The 22,657-nt window shown below is 43.8% G+C and overlaps 1 protein-coding gene across 1 annotated transcript in view; it reads right to left on the bottom strand.

Annotated features, from left to right (window-relative positions):
- Positions 1–22,657, bottom strand: part of arb2a (ARB2 cotranscriptional regulator A) — a 318,843-nt gene that overhangs the window by 173,866 nt on the left and 122,320 nt on the right. Inside the window, exon 7 of the mRNA XM_036979434.2 lies at positions 9,289–9,504. Within this exon, the coding sequence (XP_036835329.2) occupies positions 9,289–9,504 (216 nt within the window). The remainder of the gene's footprint in view (positions 1–9,288; positions 9,505–22,657) is intronic.

Here is a 22,657-nt window from a genome sequence, read left to right on the forward strand (position 1 = left end):
TGCTCACACATCTCTCTCTGCTGATATGATCACACATCTCTCTCTCTCTCTGCTGATATGATCACACCTCTCTCTCTCTGCTGATATGATCACACATCTCTCTCTCTCTGCTGATATGATCACACATCTCTCTCTCTCTCTGCTGATATGCTCACACATCTCTCTCTGCTGATATGATCACACATCTCTCTCTGCTGATATGATCACACATCTCTCTCTCTCTCTGCTGATATGATCACACATCTCTCTCTCTCTGCTGATATGCTCACACATCTCTCTCTCTCTGCTGATATGCTCACACATCTCTCTCTCTCTCTGCTGATATGATCACACATCTCTCTCTCTCTGCCAATATGATCACACCCCTCTCTCTCTCTGCTGATATGCTCACACCTCTCTCTCTCTCTGCCAATATGATCACACCCCTCTCTCTCTCTGCTGATATGCTCACACATCTCTCTCTCTGCCAATATGATCACACCCCTCTCTCTCTCTGCTGATATGATCACACATCTCTCTCTCTCTCTGATGATATGCTCACACATCTCTCTCTCTCTGATATGCTCACACATCTCTCTCTCTCTGATATGCTCACACATCTCTCTCTCTCTGCTGATATGATCACTGATCACAAATCTCTATCTCTGCTGATATGATCACACATCTCTCTCTGCTGATATGATCACACATCTCTCTGCTGATATGATCACACATCTCTCTGCTGATATGATCACACATCTCTCTCTGCTGATATGCTCACACATCTCTCTCTCTGCTGATATGCTCACACATCTCTCTCTCTCTGCTGATATGATCACACATCTCTCTCTCTCTACTGATATGATCACACATCTCTCTCTCTCTGCTGATATGCTCACACGTCTCTCTCTCTGCTGATATGCTCACACATCTCTCTCTCTCTGCTGATATGATCACACATCTCTCTCTCTGCTGATATGATCACACATCTCTCTCTGCTGATATCATCACACATCTCTCTCTGCTGATATGCTCACACATCTCTCTCTCTGCTGATATGCTCACACATCTCTCTCTCTCTGCTGATATGATCACACATCTCTCTCTCTGCTGATATGCTCACACATCTCTCTCTCTCTCTGCTGATATGATCACACATCTCTCTCTCTCTGCTGATATGATCACACATCTCTCTCTCTCTCTGCTGATATGCTCACACATCTCTCTCTGCTGATATGATCACACATCTCTCTCTCTCTCTGCTGATATGATCACACCTCTCTCTCTCTGCTGATATGATCACACATCTCTCTCTCTCTGCTGATATGATCACACATCTCTCTCTCTCTCTGCTGATATGCTCACACATCTCTCTCTGCTGATATGATCACACATCTCTCTCTGCTGATATGATCACACATCTCTCTCTCTCTCTGCTGATATGATCACACATCTCTCTCTCTCTGCTGATATGCTCACACATCTCTCTCTCTCTGCTGATATGCTCACACATCTCTCTCTCTCTCTGCTGATATGATCACACATCTCTCTCTCTCTGCCAATATGATCACACCCCTCTCTCTCTCTGCTGATATGCTCACACCTCTCTCTCTCTCTGCCAATATGATCACACCCCTCTCTCTCTCTGCTGATATGCTCACACATCTCTCTCTCTGCCAATATGATCACACCCCTCTCTCTCTCTGCTGATATGATCACACATCTCTCTCTCTCTCTGATGATATGCTCACACATCTCTCTCTCTCTGATATGCTCACACATCTCTCTCTCTCTGATATGCTCACACATCTCTCTCTCTCTGCTGATATGATCACTGATCACAAATCTCTATCTCTGCTGATATGATCACACATCTCTCTCTGCTGATATGATCACACATCTCTCTGCTGATATGATCACACATCTCTCTGCTGATATGATCACACATCTCTCTCTGCTGATATGCTCACACATCTCTCTCTCTGCTGATATGCTCACACATCTCTCTCTCTCTGCTGATATGATCACACATCTCTCTCTCTCTACTGATATGATCACACATCTCTCTCTCTCTGCTGATATGCTCACACGTCTCTCTCTCTGCTGATATGCTCACACATCTCTCTCTCTCTGCTGATATGATCACACATCTCTCTCTCTGCTGATATGATCACACATCTCTCTCTGCTGATATCATCACACATCTCTCTCTGCTGATATGCTCACACATCTCTCTCTCTGCTGATATGCTCACACATCTCTCTCTCTCTGCTGATATGATCACACATCTCTCTCTCTGCTGATATGCTCACACATCTCTCTCTCTCTGCTGATGTGATCACACAGCTCTATACAGTGGGGCAAAAAAGTATTTAGTCAGCCACCAATTGTGCAAGTTCTCCCACTTAAAAAGATGAGGCAGACAAAATAAGAAAAAAAAATCCAGAAAATCACATTGTAGGATTTTAAATTAATTAATTTGCATTAATTAATAACACCATAATTTGCAAATAAATTCATTAAAAATCCTACAATGTGATTTTCTGGATTTTTTCCCCCTCATTTTGTCTGTCATAGTTGAAGTGTACCTATGATGAAAATTACAGGCCTCTCTCATCTTTTTAAGTGAGAGAACTTGCACAATTGGTGGCTGACTAAATACTTTTTTGCCCCACTGTATCTCTTCTGATATGATCACACATCTCTCTCTGCTGATATGATCACACATCTCTCTCTGCTGATATGATCACACATCTCTCTCTCTGCTGATATGATCACACATCTCTCTCTGCTGATATGATCACACAGCTCTATATCTCTGATATGACCACACATCTCTCTCTCTGCTGATATGATCACACATCTCTCTCTCTCTGCTGATATGATCACACATCTCTCTCTCTCTCTGCTGATATGATCACACATCTCTCTCTGCTGATATGATCACACATCTCTCTGCTGATATGATCACACATCTCTCTCTGCTGATATGATCACACATCTCTCTCTGCTGATATGCTCACACATCTCTCTCTCTGCTGATATGCTCACACATCTCTCTCTCTCTGCTGATATGATCACACATCTCTCTCTCTGCTGATATGATCACACATCTCTCTCTGCTGATATCATCACACATCTCTCTCTGCTGATATGCTCACACATCTCTCTCTCTGCTGATATGCTCACACATCTCTCTCTCGGCTGATATGCTCACACATCTCTCTCTCTCGGCTGATGTGATCACACAGCTCTATACAGTGGGGCAAAAAAGTATTTAGTCAGCCACCAATTGTGCAAGTTCTCCCACTTAAAAAGATGAGGCAGACAAAATAAGAAAAAAAATCCAGAAAATCATTGTAGGATTTTAAATTAATTTATTTGCATTAATTAATTCCACCATAATTTGCAAATAAATTCATTAAAAATCCTACAATGTGATTTTCTGGATTTTTTCCCCCTCATTTTGTCTGTCATAGTTGAAGTGTACCTATGATGAAAATTACAGGCCTCTCTCATCTTTTTAAGTGAGAGAACTTGCACAATTGGTGGCTGACTAAATACTTTTTTGCCCCACTGTATCTCTTCTGATATGATCACACATCTCTCTCTGCTGATATGATCACACATCTCTCTCTGCTGATATGATCACACATCTCTCTCTCTGCTGATATGATCACACATCTCTCTCTGCTGATATGATCACACATCTCTCTCTGCTGATATGATCACACATCTCTCTCTCTGCTGATATGATCACACATCTCTCTCTCTCTGCTGATATGATCACACATCTCTCTCTCTGCTGATATGATCACACATCTCTCTCTCTCTGCTGATATGATCACACATCTCTCTCTCTGCTGATATGATCACACAGCTCTATATCTCTGATATGACCACACATCTCTCTCTCTGCTGATATGATCACACATCTCTCTCTCTCTGCTGATATGATCACACATCTCTCTCTCTCTCTGCTGATATGGTCACACATCTCTCTCTCTCTGCTGATATGATCACACATCTCTCTATCTCTCTGCTGATATGCTCACACATCTCTCTCTGCTGATATGATCACACATCTCTCTCTCTGCTGATATGATCACACCTCTCTCTCTCTGCTGATATGATCACACATCTCTCTCTCTCTGCTGATATGATCACACATCTCTCTCTCTCTCTGCTGATATGCTCACACATCTCTCTCTGCTGATATGATCACACATCTCTCTCTGCTGATATGATCACACATCTCTCTCTCTCTCTGCTGATATGATCACACATCTCTCTCTCTGCTGATATGATCACACATCTCTCTCTCTCTGCTGATATGATCACACATCTCTCTCTCTGCTGATATGATCACACAGCTCTATATCTCTGATATGACCACACATCTCTCTCTCTGCTGATATGATCACACATCTCTCTCTCTCTGCTGATATGATCACACATCTCTCTCTCTCTCTGCTGATATGGTCACACATCTCTCTCTCTCTGCTGATATGATCACACATCTCTCTATCTCTCTGCTGATATGCTCACACATCTCTCTCTGCTGATATGATCACACATCTCTCTCTCTGCTGATATGATCACACCTCTCTCTCTCTGCTGATATGATCACACATCTCTCTCTCTCTGCTGATATGATCACACATCTCTCTCTCTCTCTGCTGATATGCTCACACATCTCTCTCTGCTGATATGATCACACATCTCTATCTGCTGATATGATCACACATCTCTCTCTCTCTCTGCTGATATGATCACACATCTCTCTCTCTCTGCTGATATGCTCACACATCTCTCTCTCTCTGCTGATATGATCACACATCTCTCTCTGCTGATATGATCACACATCTCTCTCTCTCTCTGCTGATATGATCACACATCTCTCTCTCTGCTGATATGATCACACAGCTCTATACAGTGGGGCAAAAAAGTATTTAGTCAGCCACCAATTGTGCAAGTTCTCCCACTTAAAAAGATGAGGCAGACAAAATAAGAAAAAAAAATCCAGAAAATCACATTGTAGGATTTTAAATTAATTAATTTGCATTAATTAATAACACCATAATTTGCAAATAAATTCATTAAAAATCCTACAATGTGATTTTCTGGATTTTTTCCCCCTCATTTTGTCTGTCATAGTTGAAGTGTACCTATGATGAAAATTACAGGCCTCTCTCATCTTTTTAAGTGAGAGAACTTGCACAATTGGTGGCTGACTAAATACTTTTTTGCCCCACTGTATCTCTTCTGATATGATCACACATCTCTCTCTGCTGATATGATCACACATCTCTCTCTGCTGATATGATCACACATCTCTCTCTCTGCTGATATGATCACACATCTCTCTCTGCTGATATGATCACACATCTCTCTCTGCTGATATGATCACACATCTCTCTCTCTCTGCTGATATGATCACACATCTCTCTCTCTGCTGATATGATCACACATCTCTCTCTCTCTGCTGATATGATCACACATCTCTCTCTCTGCTGATATGATCACACAGCTCTATATCTCTGATATGACCACACATCTCTCTCTCTGCTGATATGATCACACATCTCTCTCTCTCTGCTGATATGATCACACATCTCTCTCTCTCTCTGCTGATATGGTCACACATCTCTCTCTCTCTGCTGATATGATCACACATCTCTCTATCTCTCTGCTGATATGCTCACACATCTCTCTCTGCTGATATGATCACACATCTCTCTCTCTGCTGATATGATCACACCTCTCTCTCTCTGCTGATATGATCACACATCTCTCTCTCTCTGCTGATATGATCACACATCTCTCTCTCTCTCTGCTGATATGCTCACACATCTCTCTCTGCTGATATGATCACACATCTCTATCTGCTGATATGATCACACATCTCTCTCTCTCTCTGCTGATATGATCACACATCTCTCTCTCTCTGCTGATATGCTCACACATCTCTCTCTCTCTGCTGATATGATCACACATCTCTCTCTGCTGATATGATCACACATCTCTCTCTCTCTCTGCTGATATGATCACACATCTCTCTCTCTGCTGATATGATCACACAGCTCTATACAGTGGGGCAAAAAAGTATTTAGTCAGCCACCAATTGTGCAAGTTCTCCCACTTAAAAAGATGAGGCAGACAAAATAAGAAAAAAAAATCCAGAAAATCACATTGTAGGATTTTAAATTAATTAATTTGCATTAATTAATAACACCATAATTTGCAAATAAATTCATTAAAAATCCTACAATGTGATTTTCTGGATTTTTTCCCCCTCATTTTGTCTGTCATAGTTGAAGTGTACCTATGATGAAAATTACAGGCCTCTCTCATCTTTTTAAGTGAGAGAACTTGCACAATTGGTGGCTGACTAAATACTTTTTTGCCCCACTGTATCTCTTCTGATATGATCACACATCTCTCTCTGCTGATATGATCACACATCTCTCTCTGCTGATATGATCACACATCTCTCTCTCTGCTGATATGATCACACATCTCTCTCTGCTGATATGATCACACATCTCTCTCTGCTGATATGATCACACATCTCTCTCTCTGCTGATATGATCACACATCTCTCTCTCTCTGCTGATATGATCACACATCTCTCTCTCTGCTGATATGATCACACATCTCTCTCTCTGCTGATATGATCACACAGCTCTATATCTCTGATATGACCACACATCTCTCTCTCTGCTGATATGATCACACATCTCTCTCTCTCTGCTGATATGATCACACATCTCTCTCTCTCTGCTGATATGATCACACATCTCTCTCTCTGCTGATATGATCACACATCTCTCTCTCTGCTGATATGATCACACAGCTCTATATCTCTGATATGACCACACATCTCTCTCTCTGCTGATATGATCACACATCTCTCTCTCTCTGCTGATATGATCACACATCTCTCTCTGCTGATATGATCACACAGCTCTATATCTCTGATATGACCACACATCTCTCTCTCTGCTGATATGATCACACATCTCTCTCTCTCTGCTGATACGATCACACATCTCTCTCTCTCTCTGCTGATATGATCACACATCTCTCTCTCTCTGCTGATATGATCACACATCTCTCTCTCTCTCTGCTGATATGCTCACACATCTCTCTCTGCTGATATGATCACACATCTCTCTCTCTCTCTGCTGATATGATCACACCTCTCTCTCTCTGCTGATATGATCACACATCTCTCTCTCTCTGCTGATATGATCACACATCTCTCTCTCTCTCTGCTGATATGCTCACACATCTCTCTCTCTCTCTGCTGATATGCTCACACATCTCTCTCTGCTGATATGATCACACATCTCTCTCTGCTGATATGATCACACATCTCTCTCTGCTGATATGATCACACATCTCTCTCTCTCTCTGCTGATATGATCACACATCTCTATCTCTCTGCTGATATGCTCACACATCTCTCTCTGCTGATATGATCACACATCTCTCTCTGCTGATATGATCATACAGCTCTATATCTCTGTTGATATGATCACACAGCTCTATATCTCTGCTGATATGATCACACAGCTTTATATCTCTGCTGATATGATCACACAGCTCTATATCTCTGCTGATATGATCACACAGCTCTATATCTCTGCTGATATGATCACACAGCTTTATATCTCTGCTGATATGATCACACAGCTCTATATCTCTGTTGATATGATCACACAGCTCTATATCTCTGCTGATATGATCACACATCTCTCTCTGCTGATATGATCACACAGCTCTATATCTCTGCTGATATGATCACACAGCTTTATATCTCTGCTGATATGATCATTAAGCTCTATATCTCCGCTGATATGATCACACAGCTCTATATCTCTGCTGATATGATCACACATCTCTCTCTGCTGATATGATCACACAGCTCTATATCTCTGCTGATATGATCACACATTTCTCTCTGCTCTGACCTCTCTATTTCTAACACTTACAGACACGCAAGATCATCATCACAGATCTTTTAAACACATGAATATGACACTTGAGTCTTAACCCTTGTCTTATAATGTGTGTGTGTGTGTGTATGTGTGTGTGTGTGTGTGTGTGTGTGTGTGTGTGTGTGTGTGCATATGTACCCACGTGCAAATGTTTTGTTTTTCTGTTGTATTTCAATCAACATTCACATTACTTCAGTATGTTCACAGCAAAAAAGTCTAAAGTCAGCCTGAGATACAAAGGGGGAGAGATAGATAGATGATAGATAGTTAGTGATGATAAGGGGCTTTAAGCCATCTTTTATGACAGAGGGAGCTAATCGGCTACTGCTAATGAGCCCCTATTAGTGTGTGTAGAGATAGTGTCAGGAGAGACAGGCAGGGAGAAGAGGCAGTGCTGACAGCTCACACACCGCCCATCAGTCCCACCGAGACCACTAGGCCTGTCAGAGACGACAGTGACATCTCACACACACGCGCTGCATACGCATGCATGTACACACACCATACACGCACGCACGCACAAACAAACGCTGGGACATGCACGTGCACACACACACCCACCCACATTGGTGTGAGCGCTACAGCCAACAACTGTGATGAGACAAAGAGGCTAGTCCTCTATCACATTCTCAACACATTAAAACTCCCAAATACCCCACACACTGGCCACTGCACCTGTTGGACATCGAGAGACAAGGTCTGTGTGGATGGATAAGCTGTCAAAGACTTGAAGATGACGTGACTTTCATCAACTTCTGTTAGGTTTGACAGAAGGGCTGGGTTGAGGAACCTTTGTTTCTGTTTGTCATCATGGCGGACATTTATTTTGATCACTGCAATATTCCCTTCTTGTGTCTGAGTGTACGGCAAGGTGGCCAAGGTGTGTGTGTGTGTGGTTAAAAGATGGTCTATGGGCCATGATCAGAACGCTGGGTGTGCGTGTTTACAGAGTGTGTGTTCGACAGATAATAATTCCATCGGTCAACCGTGGTGTAAGGGGACAAAGCTGCTCTGACCAGGGAGAGAGGGAGGAAGAGCGAGTGAGAGAAGGAAGAGTGTCATGTGGTTAACACTCACACACTGAGAGCATACTGGAGCATGGCCAAACACACCACAGCCTGGCCACAAACAGCCCCTCTTTCTTTCCTTCTCTCACTCTCTCCCAACCCCGCCCACAACCCTTTCTACACTTGCATCTATCCATCACCCTCTTCCTAACTGCCTCGATCCCAACTCCACCCATTAACCTCCCCGTCTGCAGCTTTTATGCCCCCCCCCCACCCTCCATCACCCCTCCCTCGCTCACCCGTATGGGGATCTGCTCTGTCTCGCTCTCCTTCTGCGGGTTGCGGTACTTCTCGTAGAAGTCCCTCTTCTTCTTGCTCTCCCGGTCGTCCTTGCGCTCTCTCTTCTCGGCGGGTTCGTCCGAGGCCTCGGGGGAGGGCAGGGGGGTGGGCTTGGCCGGCCTCTCCACCTCCAGGTGGTTCTCATTGGGGTTGAGCACCATCACACCGTAACCCTCCTGGAAGACAACACAACAACACACACACGTTTGTTAAGAGTCCACAGACTTTCCTCCGACTTGTAAATGTGTATGTGTGTATGTGTGTGTGTGTGTGTGTCTTAGCCAGTGAATAGCACTTAGTGAGTCCAAAGGCCATGTGTCTGTCACTTTTCAACTTCTAATCGATCCATCCATCACTTAACTCAAGTGTTAGGGCCGACACATACGTGTGGTACCTTTGAATTGGGATAACTTCATATCCATTGTTTTAGCAACTTACTACCAAACACAAGAAAAATATGATAATGTACACAGCAATGAATGTTTCGTAATGTTAAGATGTGAAATTAATAACAGAAACTAAACGTGAATGCATAGAAATAAATGAAAATAGTTTTAAAATATGCTGTAAAATTAAGCAGGGAAAAAGATCATGTGAATTGAAATAGGCAGAACCTATTGTGGTCTGGGGAAGTTTTCACAGGGCCTAAGTGACTTCTTCAACTCTGAAGTCATTTTTAATTAAGTGTGTTTATTATCCAAGCACTCTGAAACGAAAGGAGGAAACGGAGGGATTCCTGTTCCACTTTGGCTGCACTTCACACACTCCCCCTCTGTACGTACACACACACACACACACACACACACTTCCCCTCTGTACGTACACACACACACAGATCTGTCTGTCAAAAAGGCTTTTTAGAAGACGAGTGTAGGAGTTAGAGAGGAAATGTTTTTCTGATTCCTCCCAGAGTCGCCATCAAGCACCCCGTCTACAGACGGCAGCACGTCTCCTCCTTTTAATATGTGTTAACACAAAGTGTCCCTCCTCCTTTTAATATGTGTTAACACAATGTGTCCCTCCTCCTTTTAATATGTGTTAACACAATGTGTCCCTCCTCCTTTTAATATGTGTTAACACAATGTGTCCCTCCTCCTTTTAATATGTGTTAACACAATGTGTCCCTCCTCCTTTTAATATGTGTTAACACAATGTGTCCCTCCTCCTTTTAATATGTGTTAACACAATGTGTCCCTCCTCCTTTTAATATGTGTTAACACAATGTGTGTGTCCCTCCTCCAACCATCGACGTCAAACCTGCCCTGAGCACCTGGTGTGTGTTGACAACAGCAAAATGACAGTTTCACACGTTGCAAATGATTGTTATTCTCACACCCTGTCAACGACCGACTCATTTAGCCAGAGCCCCCTCCTCTCCCCAGGCGTATTAGAATCAAACTTTCAGATTGTCCAAACCAAATGAGACAAATCTGAACAAATTGCAGCAGTGAATAAATAAATGAAGGGCTTACTTTATTTAGCAACTGTTTCTGTGTTTTAGGTCAAAACTACTTAACTAAATCTTTGACTGAAACACAAGATTGTGAATGAAAAACTATAAATTAAATACTTTAAAAACGTTTTTTTTTTTTTTTATAATCTGAGACCTTTTTAAGGAAGATGTACAATAGAATTTGAAGTACAAATTAATTTAATCACAATATTAAGACCAAAAAGAGAGGATGGCCAATGAAACAAAGCAGATTAAATGAAAGATATCTGTTTTTCTTATTTCCTATCGAAATAATAAGCACATTACAGAACTAAAGGAACACATATCCCAGGTAAATCACAGCTGTTCATTATAATGACTCAAACATCACCTGTAAAAAATACATCTAACGGACAATCCTAGAAAATCCATTATTCTACATATTATACTAGAAATGCATATAAATCGTCAAACCACACATGTCGACGGCCACTCTTAATTAGGAACCCTTTATTAGAAAGCGGATGGGATTCTATAGTTAGGAGTTCCTTAGGCTGTTGGCTATGGAATTTGTGAGTTTTCTTCCTGTGCGTTAGAGCTGCACATACGGCCAGGCACGGCCCCGCACGGCACAGCACCACCTGGGCTTGGAGCTGAGCTGGGAGGGAAGGAGCTGTCTTCTTTTCTCCTCTTTTGGGCATACTAGCTATCTGCACTGAGAGGGAGGAGTGGTAAAGTAATGGGCCAGGTTCTATTAAAGAGGCTCAGCTACAGGCCCCAGCTACAGGCTCAGGGCTGTCTTTGTTGGCAGAGCCACCATGGAGTAGTTCACATGGACCTTACGACCGGAGAGGACGAGGAGAGGAAGAAGGGAGAAAAAAGGAAAATGTGAGAGAATAGGAGAGGAGAAGAGAGAGAGGGGGAGAGAATAGGAGAGGAGAAGAGAATAGGAGAGGAGAAGAGAGAGGAGGAGAGAATAGGATAGGAGAAGAAAAGAGAGAATAGGAGAGGAGAAGAAAAGAGAGAATAGGAGAGGAGAAAAGATAGAATTGGAGAAGAAAAATAATTGGAGAAGAGAAGAGACAGAATAGGAGAAGAGGAGAGACAGAATAGGAGATGATAAGAGAGAGAATAGGAGAGGAGAAAATAGGAGAGGAAAGGAGAAGATAGGAGAGGAGACAGAATAGGAGAGGAGAGAATAGGAGAGGAGAAGAGAGAATAGGAGAGGAGAAGAGAGAGAATAGGAGAGGAGAAAAGAGAGAATAGGAGAGGAGAAGAGAGAGAATAGGAGTAGAAAAAAGACAGAATAGGAGAGGAGAAGAGAGAGAATAGGAGTAGAGAAGGGACATAATTGGAGAGGAGAAGAGACAGAATAGGAGAGGAGAAGAGAGAGAATAGGAGAGGAGAAGAGGAGAGAGAGAATAGAAGAGAAGAGAGAGAATATGAGAAGAGAGAATAGGAGAGGATAAGAGAGAGAATAGGAGATGATAAGAGAGAGAATAGGAGAGGAGAAGAGACAGAATAGGAGAAGAGAAGAGAGAGAATATGAGAAGACAAGGGGGAGAATAGGAGAAGAGAAGGGGGAGAATAGGAGAAGAGAAGAGAGAGAATAGGATAAGAGAAGGGAGAGAATAGGAGAAGAGAAGAGAGAGAATAGGAGAAGAGAAAGGAGAGAATAGGAGAAGAGAGAGAATAGGAGAAAATAGGAGAAGAGAATAGGAGAGAATAGGAGAGGAGAAGAGAGAGAATATGAGAGGAGAAGAGACAGAATAGGAGAAGAGAAGAGAGAGAATAGGAGAAGAGAAGAGAGAGAATAGGAGAAGAGAAGGGAGAGAATAGGAGAAGAGAGAACAGGAGAAAAGAGAGAATAGGAGAAGAGAAGAGAGAATAGGAGAGGAGAAGAGGTCCATTCAGGCTTTGTGCCACTGCCCACTAGTGGTAGGCTGGAAAACTGACTGGTAACACTGTCTTCTTCTGAATCACGAAGGAATGAGGAACGAGACAGAGAGAGAGAGAATAAACTAGACAAAGGATTAGGATGGATGGAGGTAGATGGAAAGAGAGAGTGAGAGACAAAAACAAAGATAGGGGAGATGGATAGGGTAAGAGAGAGATTGACAAGTGTTCAGCCCATCCATCCTTATGCCTCAGATCCACGCAGCACACAGGGAAAAGTGTTAATAGGTTGACAACATTAGGCCTACTAAACAAATGTTAGCCCTCTGTGCCCTAGTCCTTCCAGTGCTAATGGTGGATAACCCTTACTGGTGCCAAGTCACCCTGAAGCACATTACTGTGAAGGGGACCTGTGTCCCCAGCATCCTAGACGTGTGCAGTAAGGCCAAGGGTTCTCGACCAAGTCCGAAACCAGAATTGATGTCAACAGAGAAAGGTTTGGGCGGTGTCAATCAAACATTAGTCTCTGTGTCTCTCCATGTGTCTCTGACCCTGTTCTGTCCAGCAGCAAACACATATAGAGTGGGGAGAGAGTAAAGAGAGGGGGGAGAGAGTAAAGAGATGAGAGAGTAAAGAGAGGGGGGAGAGAGTAAAGAGAGGGGGAGAGAGTAAAGAGAGGGGGAGAGAGTAAAGAGAGGGGGAGAGAGTATAGAGAGGAGAGAGAGAGGAAAGAGAGGAGAGAGAGAGAGGAAAGAGAGGAGAGAGTAAGGAAAGAGAGGAGAGAGAGAGGAAAGAGAGGAGAGAGTAAAGAGAGGGGGGAGAGAGTAAAGAGAGGAGAGAGTAAAGAGAGGGGGGAGAGAGTAAAGAGAGGAGAGAGTAAAGAGAGGGGGGATAGAGTAAAGATATGAGAGAGTAAATAGAGGGGGGATAGAGTAAAGAGAGGGGGGAGAGAGTAAAGAGAGAGGAGAGAGTAAAGAGAGGAGAGAGTAAAGAGAGGGGGGAGAGAGTAAAGAGAGGAGAGAGAAAAGAGAGGGGGGATAGAGTAAAGATATGAGAGAGTAAAGAGAGGGGGAGAGAGTAAAGAGAGGGGGGAAAGAGTAAAGAGAGGGGGAGAGAGTAGAGAGGGGGAGAGAGTAAAGAGAGGAGAGAGAGTATAGAGAGGAGAGAGAGAGTAAAGAGAGGGGGGAGAGAGTAAAGAGAGGGGGGAGAGAGTAAAGAGAGGAGAGAGCAAAGAGAGGGGGGAGAGAGTAAAGAGAGGAGAGAGAGTAAAGAGAGGGGGGAGAGTAAAGAGAGGGGGGAGAGTAAAGAGAGGAGAGAGTAAAGAGAGGAGTGAGAGTAAAGATAGGGGGGAGAGAGTAAAGAGAGGGGGGAGAGAATAAAGAGAGGGGGGAGAGAATAAAGAGAGGGGGGAGAGAATAAAGAGAGGGGGGAGAGAATAAAGAGAGGGGGAGAGAGTAAAGAGAGGAGAGAGAGTAAAGAGAGGAGAGAGAGTAAAGAGAGGAGAGAGAGTAAAGAGAGGAGAGAGTAAAGAGAGGGGGGAGAGAGTAAAGAGATGAGAGAGTAAAGAGAGGGGGAGAGAGTAAAGAGAGGAGAGAGAGAGTAAAGAGAGGAGAGAGTAAAGAGAGGGGGAGAGAGTAAAGAGAGGGGGGAGAGAGTAAAGAGATGAGAGAGTAAAGAGAGGGGGGAGAGAGTAAAGAGAGGAGGAGAGAGTAAAGAGAGGAGAGAGAGTAAAGAGAGGGGGGAGAGAGTAAAGAGAGGAGAGAGAGTAAAGAGAGTAGAGAGAGAGTAAAGAGAGGGGGAGAGTAAAGAGAGGAGAGAGTAAAGATAGGGGGGAGAGAGTAAAGAGATGGGGGAGAGAATAAAGAGGGGGAGAGATTAAAGAGAGGGGGAGAGAGTAAAGAGAGGAGAGAGAGTAAAGAGAGGAGAGAGTAAAGAGAGGGGGGAGAGAGTAAAGAGAGGGGGGAGAGAGTAAAGAGAGGAGAGAGTAAAGAGAGGGGGAGAGAGTAAAGAGAGGAGAGAGTAAAGAGAGGAGAGAGAGTAAAGATAGGGGGAGAGAGTAAAGAGAGGGGAGAGAGAGTAAAGAGAGGAGAGAGAGCAAAGAGAGGGGGGAGAGAGTAAAGAGAGGATACAGAGTAAAGAGAGGGGGGAGAGAGTAAAGAGAGGAGGAGAGAGTAAAGAGATGGGAGAGTAAAGAGAGGGGGGAGAGATTAAAGAGAGGAGAGAGGAGAGAGTAAAGAGCGGAGAGAGTAAAGAGAGGGGGAGATATTAAAAAGAGGGGAGAGTAAAGACAGGAGAGAGTAAAGAGAGGAGAGGGTAATAGAGGGGGGAGAGAGTAAAGAGAGGAGGAGAGAGTAAATAGAGGTGAGAGAGAGTAAAGAGAGGAGAGAGTAAAGAGAGGGGGGAGAGAGTAAAGAGAGGAGAGAGTAAAGAGAGGGGGAGAGAGTAAAGAGATGAGAGAGTAAAGAGAGGAGAGAGAGTAAAGAGAGGAGAGAGTAAAGAGAGGGGTGAGAGAGTAAAGGGAGGGGGAGAGAGTAAAGAGAGGAGAGAGTAAAGAGAGGAGAGAGAGTAAAGATAGGGGGGAGAGAGTAAAGAGAGGGGGAGAGAGTAAAGAGAGGAGAGAGTAAAGAGAGGGGAGATAGTAAAGAGAGGAGAGAGTAAAGAGAGGGGGGAGAGAGTAGAGAGGAGAGAGAGTAAAGAGAGGGGGGAGACAGTAAAGAGAGGGGGAGGGTAAAGAGAGGAGAGAGTAAAGAGAGGAGAGAGAGTAAATATAGGGGGAGAGAGTAAAGAGAGGGGAGAGAGTAAAGAGATGAGAGAGAGTATAGAGAGGAGAGAGAGAGTAAAGAGAGGAGAGAGTAAAGAGAGGGGGGAGAGAGTAAAGAGAGGGGGGAGAGAGTAAAGAGAGGGGGGAGAGAGTAAAGAGAGGAGAGAGAGTAACGATAGGGGGAGAGAGTAAAGAGAGGAGAGAGTAAAGAGAGGAGAGAGTAAAGTGAGGGGGGAGAGAGTAAAGAGAGGAGAGAGTAAAGAGAGGGGGAGAGAGTAAAGAGAGGAGAGAGAGTAAAGAGAGGGGAGAGAGTAAAGAGAGGGGGAGAGTAAAGAGAGGAGAGAGAGTAAAGATAGGGGGGAGAGAGTAAAGAGAGGGGAGAGAGAGTAAAGAAAGGAGAGAGAGCAAAGAGAGGGGAGAGAGTAAAGAGAGGAGAGAGATTAAAGAGAGGAGAGAGAGTAAAGAGAGGGGGAGAAAGTAAAGAGAGGAGAGAGTAAAGAGAGGGGGAGCGAGTTAAGAGATGAGAGAGTAAAGAGAGGGGGGAGAGAGTAAAGAGAGGAGGAGAGAGTAAAGAGAGGAGAGAGAGTAAAGAGAGGGGGGAGAGAGTAAAGAGAGGAGAGAGAGTAAAGAGAGTAGAGAGAGAGTAAAGAGAGGGGGAGAGTAAAGAGAGGAGAGAGTAAAGATAGGGGGGAGAGAGTAAAGAGATGGGGGAGAGAATAAAGAGAGGGGGAGAGATTAAAGAGAGGGGGAGAGAGTAAAGAGAGGAGAGAGAGTAAAGAGAGGAGAGAGTAAAGAGAGGGGGGAGAGAGTAAAGAGAGGAGAGAGTAAAGAGAGGGGGAGAGAGTAAAGAGAGGAGAGAGTAAAGAGAGAAGGAGAGAGTAAAGAGAGGAGAGAGTAAAGAGAGGAGAGAGAGTAAAGAGAGGGGGGAGAGAGTAAAGAGAGGGGGAGAGTAAAGAGAGGAGAGAGAGTAAAGATAGGGGGAGAGAGTAAAGAGAGGAGAGAGAGTAAAGATAGGGGGAGAGAGTAAAGAGAGGGGAGAGAGAGTAAAGAGAGGAGAGAGAGCAAAGAGAGGGGGGAGAGAGTAAAAGAGGATAGAGAGTAAAGAGAGGGGGGAGAGAGTAAAGAGAGGAGGAGAGAGTAAAGAGATGGGAGAGTAAAGAGAGGGAGGAGAGATTAAAGAGAGGAGAGAGGAGAGAGTAAAGAGCGGAGAGAGTAAAGAGAGGGGGAGATATTAAAAAGAGGGGAGAGTAAAGAGAGGAGAGAGTAAAGAGAGGAGAGGGTAAATAGAGGGGGGAGAGAGTAAAGAGAGGAGGAAAGAGTAAATAGAGGTGAGAGAGAGTAAAGAGAGGAGAGAGTAAAGAGAGGGGGGAGAGAGTAAAGAGAGGAGAGAGTAAAGAGAGGGGGGAGAGAGTAAAGAGATGAGAGAGTAAAGAGAGGAGAGAGAGTAAAGAGAGGAGAGAGTAAAGAGAGGGGTGAGAGAGTAAAAGAGGAGAGAGTAAAGAGAGGGGGGAGAGAGTAAAGAGATGAGAGAGAGTAAAGAGAGGAGAGAGTAAAGAGAGGGGGAGAGAGTAAAGGGAGGGGGGAGAGAGTAAAGAGAGGAGAGAGTAAAGAGAGGAGAGAGAGTGAAGATAGGGGGAGAGAGTAAAGAGAGGAGAGAGTAAAGAGAGGGGAGAGAGTAAAGAGAGGGGAGAGAGTAAAGAGAGGGGAGAGAGTAAAGAGAAGGGGGAGAGAGTAAAGAGAGGAGAGAGAGTAAAGAGAGGGGGAGAGAGTATAGAGATGAGAGAGAGAGTAAAGAGAGGGGGGAGAGAGTAAAGAGAGGAGAGAGTAAAGAGAGGAGCGAGTAAAGAGAGGGGGAGAGAGTAAAGAGAGGAGAGAGAGTAAAGAGAGGGGGGAGAGAGTAAAGAGAGGGGAGAGTAAAGAGAGGAGAGAGAGTAAAGATAGGGGGAGAGAGTAAAGAGAGGAGAGGGTAAAGAGAGGAGAGGGTAAAGAGAGGACAGAGTAAAGAGAGGACAGAGTAAAGAGAGGGGAGAGTAAAGAGAGGGGGAGATATTAAAAAGAGGGGAGAGTAAAGAGAGGAGAGAGTAAAGAGAGGAGAGGGTAAATAGAGGGGGGAGAGAGTAAAGAGAGGAGGAGAGAGTAAATAGAGGTGAGAGAGAGTAAAGAGAGGAGAGAGTAAAGAGAGGGGGAGAGAGTAAAGAGAGGAGAGAGTAAAGAGAGGGGGGAGAGAGTAAAGAGATGAGAGAGTAAAGAGAGGAGAGAGAGTAAAGAGAGGAGAGAGTAAAGAGAGGGGTGAGAGAGTAAAAAGAGGAGAGAGTAAAGAGAGGGGGGAGAGAGTAAAGAGATGAGAGAGTAAAGAGAGGAGAGAGAGTAAAGAGAGGAGAGAGTAAAGAGAGGGGGAGAGAGTAAAGGGAGGGGGGAGAGAGTAAAGAGAGGAGAGAGTAAAGAGAGGGGGAGAGAGTAAAGAGAGGAGAGAGTAAAGAGAGGGGAGAGAGTAAAGAGAGGGGAGAGAGTAAAGAGAGGGGAGAGAGTAAAGAGAGGAGAGAGTAAAGAGAAGGGGGAGAGAGTAAAGAGAGGAGAGAGAGTAAAGAGAGGAGAGAGAGTAAAGAGAGGAGAGAGAGTAAAGAGAGGGGGGAGACAGTAAAGAGAGGGGGAGAGAGTGAAGAGAGGAGAGAGTAAAGAGAGGAGAGAGTAAAGAGAGGAGAGAGAGTAAAGAGAGGACAGAGTAAAGAGAGGGGAGAGTAAAGAGAGGAGAGAGTAAAGATAGGGGGAGAGAGTAAAGAGAGGGGGGAGAGAGTAAAGAGAGGAGAGAGAGCAAAGAGAGGAGAGAGAGCAAAGAGAGGGGAGAGAGCAAAGAGAGGGGAGAGAGTAAAGAGAGTGGGGAGAGAGTAAAGAGATGAGAGAGTAAATAGAGATGAGAGAGAGTAAAGAGAGGAGAGAGTAAAGAGATGGGGGAGAGAGTAAAGAGATGGGGGGGAGAGTAAAGAGATGGGGGGGAGAGTAAAGAGAGGGGGAGAGAGTAAAGAGATGAGAGAGTAAATACAGATGAGAGAGAATAAAGAGAGGAGAGAGTAAAGAGATGGGGGAGAGTAAAGAGAGCGGGGAGAGAGTAAAGAGAGGAGAGAGTAAAGAGAGGGGGGAGAGAGTAAAGAGAGGAGAGAGTAAAGAGAGTGGGGAGAGTAAAGAGAGGAGAGAGTAAAGAAAGGGGGAAGAGATTAAAGAGAGGAGAGAGGAGAGAATAAAGAGCGGAGAGAGTAAAGAGAGGGGGTGAGAGTAAAGAGAGGGGATATACAGTGCCTTGCGAAAGTATTCGGCCCCCTTGAACTTTGCGACCTTTTGCCACATTTCAGGCTTCAAACATAAAGATATAAAACTGTATTTTTTTGTGAAGAATCAACAACAAGTGGGACACAATCATGAAGTGGAACGACATTTATTGGATATTTCAAACTTTTTTAACAAATCAAAAACTGAAAAATTGGGCGTGCAAAATTATTCAGCCCCCTTAAGTTAATACTTTGTAGCGCCACCTTTTGCTGCGATTACAGCTGTAAGTTGCTTGGGGTATGTCTCTATCAGTTTTGCACATCGAGAGACTGACATTTTTTTCCCATTCCTCCTTGCAAAACAGCTCGAGCTCAGTGAGGTTGGATGGAGAGCATTTGTGAACAGCAGTTTTCAGTTCTTTCCACAGATTCTCGATTGGATTCAGGTCTGGACTTTGACTTGGCCATTCTAACACCTGGATAGGTTTATTTTTGAACCATTCCATTGTAGATTTTGCTTTATGTTTTGGATCATTGTCTTGTTGGAAGACAAATCTCCGTCCCAGTCTCAGGTCTTTTGCAGACTCCATCAGGTTTTCTTCCAGAATGGTCCTGTATTTGGCTCCATCCATCTTCCCATCAATTTTAACCATCTTCCCTGTCCCTGCTGAAGAAAAGCAGTCCCAAACCATGATGCTGCCACCACCATGTTTGACAGTGGGGATGGTGTGTTCAGCTGTGTTGCTTTTACGCCAAACATAACGTTTTGCATTGTTGCCAAAAAGTTACATTTTGGTTTCATCTGACCAGAGCACCTTCTTCCACATGTTTGGTGTGTCTCCCAGGTGGCTTGTGGCAAACGTTAAACAACACTTTTTATGGATATCTTTAAGAAATGTCTTTCTTCTTGCCACTCTTCCATAAAGGCCAGATTTGTGCAATATACGACTGATTGTTGTCCTATGGACAGAGTCTCCCACCTCAGCTGTAGATCTCTGCAGTTCATCCAGAGTGATCATGGGCCTCTTGGCTGCATCTCTGATCAATCTTCTCCTTGTATGAGCTGAAAGTTTAGAGGGACGGCCAGGTATTGGTAGATTTGCAGTGGTCTGATACTCCTTCCATTTCAATATTATCGCTTGCACAGTGCTCCTTGGGATGTTTAAAGCTTGGGAAATCTTTTTGTATCCAAATCCGGCTTTAAACTTCTTCACAACAGTATCTCGGACCTGCCTGGTGTGTTCCTTGTTCTTCATGATGCTCTCTGCGCTTTTAACGGACCCCTGAGACTATCACAGTGCAGGTGCATTTATACGGAGACTTGATTACCCACAGGTGGATTGTATTTATCATCATTAGTCATTTAGGTCAACATTGGATCATTCAGAGATCCTCATTGAACTTCTGGAGAGAGTTTGCTGCACTGAAAGTAAAGGGGCTGAATAATTTTGCACGCCCAATTTTTCAGTTTTTTATTTGTTAAAAAAGTTTGAAATATCCAATAAATGTCGTTCCACTTCATGATTGTGTCCCACTTGTTGTTGATTCTTCACAAAAAAATACAGTTTTATATCTTTATGTTTGAAGCCTGAAATGTGGCAAAAGGTCGCAAAGTTCAAGGGGGCCGAATACTTTCGCAAGGCACTGTAATAAAGAGAGGAGAGAGAGAATAAAGAGAGGAGAGAGAATAAAGAGAGGGGAGAGAGAATAAAGAGGGGAGAGAGAATAAAGAGAGGAGAGAGAATAAAGAGAGGAGAGAGAATAAATAGAGGAGAGAGAATAAGGAGGGGAGAGTGAGAATAAAGAGGGGAGAGAGAGAATAAAGAGAGGAGAGAAAATAAATAGAGGAGATAAAGAATAAAGAGAGTAGAGAGAGAATAAAGAGAGGAGAGAGAATAAAGAGAGGAGAGAGAATAAAGAGGAGAGAGAGAATAAAGAGAGGAGAGAGAATAAAGAGAGGAGAGAGAATAAGGAGGGGAGAGAGAGAATAAAGAGAGAAGAGAGAATAAAGAGAGGAGAGAGAATAAGGAGGGGAGAGAGAATAAAGAGAGGCGAGAGAATAAAGAGAGGAGAGAGAATAAAGAGAGGAGAGAGAATAAAGAGAGGAGAGAGAGAATAAAGAGGAGAGAGAGAATAAAGAGAGGAGAGAGAGAATAAAGAGAGGAGAGAGAATAAAGAGAGGGGAGAGAATAAAGAGGAGAGCGAATAGAGGCTAAAGTGAAGGGTTGAGTTAGTGTACTGGAAGAGCAAGGTGAGTCATTTTGACTCAATATGAATTTAAAATACAAATATCTCTTCCATTTTTTTAGTCTGTCCTTGACTTTTCCTAAATGTTGGAAGAATTTCAATATCAAACAGAATGTTTTATAAGCAGTTTTTTCCCCAGACCTCCAAAAATTTACTTTTTCAAATCCACATGCAGGTGATACAAATTTCTATATTTATGTGCAGATTCCAAGGTTTCCAAAACCCTGACTTACCAACACCAAATAACTCCCTGTTACAATTCCTGTTCCATGACAGGAACAGATTTTTAGCATTTAAGAAGTCAGTTAAGAACAAATTCGTATTTACAATGATGGCCTACTGGGGAACAGTGGGAACAACTGCCTTGTTCAGGGGCTGAACGACAGATTTTTACCTTGTCAGCTCTGGGATTCGATCCAGCAGAGCGTTGGGTTACTGACCCAACGCTCTAACCACTAGGCTAACTGCCGCCCCAAAAGATAAAGTGTTATTTGAAGAAAATCTATTTTCCTATTCAGATTTTTCCCAAAATCTTTTTATCTCGTTAGCATGTATGAAATGTATTTATGAAACTGTTAAGACTGAGTCAAAATGACTGCTCATTGGCTCAAAGGGTGGTCCCTAGTGTTACAGAACCTCATTCATTTATTCTGAACGTTAGAAAAGATTGGATGTAATTGCCAACTGTAAGTACGAGGTCTAAAATATACAATTATATTATTCAAATGTATTATGAAAGTATTATATATTAATATTCTTAATCGCATAATTATAATCATCAACTAGTTAATGCTGTAGAAACAACGACTTTGGTCTTGATTGTCTCAATTGCCTGTCAGTCAGAATACATTTTAAAAATCTCACACTCTTGCTTGGTGTGGACACTGATGTTGGGTCAGTGTGCCTTTATGCAGTGATGTGCAGGATAAGCTTCTCACCACACACACACACACACACACACACACACACACACACACACACACACACACACAAAAACACCTTCCCATGCCCCTGCATGCCCTGTGCCACCGCCACATAGAGCCCTGGCCCAGAGGGCAGCAGTCAGAGGGGTCACACCTCGGCACCTCCAAGGGGGGTGCACTCCCGTCGCCCTGCTCCTGACACTCTTTAGTGCTCCTTTGTTGGCCTGTCGGAGACCAGCCGAGTTCCCTCTGATAGCACAACAATGGTCGCCGCTCAGGAAGCCCAGCTCTGCCCTCCGTCACCTTCTAACGTCGCGCTGCGTCTCAGCATGACATCTCCTCACACACAGAGTATACATCTTACTCACCTCTCAATCAATGGATCAAATCAGTCCGCAAAAGAAAACAGAGCTACATAACGATCAAGGATAACAATTCCAATGGGAAACAATGATGGGGAATGCCAAACCGCGCATAGACTTTTATTGGACAACCTGAAGAAATGGCTGTGATAAAGCTACGTGGTCAGACTTGCGCTTATTTGGCTAAGAGACAGTGGAACGGTAATGAACCATTGTCGGTCTTCTCAGTGGCATCGTTTAATGAAGGGGGACAGAAAATAGGCTAAGCCGTCCCTTTAAGACTATGCTAGCGCCATTTTTCCATTGGGCATGAAATTAAATGTGTCTAATGTGTGTGAGTGGTGAGAGGCGGCTGGACCAGGCGCATGTTATCTGTGTGTGTGTGTGTGTGTGTGTGTAGCTTTGGGAGGTGTTGATATGAGAGCTCTCGTGCAGCGAGCACGGC

This window comes from Oncorhynchus mykiss, chromosome 6 (genome assembly GCF_057628025.1).
Source record: "Oncorhynchus mykiss isolate SJ-2025 chromosome 6, ASM5762802v1, whole genome shotgun sequence".
In the NCBI taxonomy this organism is placed as follows: Eukaryota; Metazoa; Chordata; class Actinopteri; order Salmoniformes; family Salmonidae; genus Oncorhynchus; species Oncorhynchus mykiss.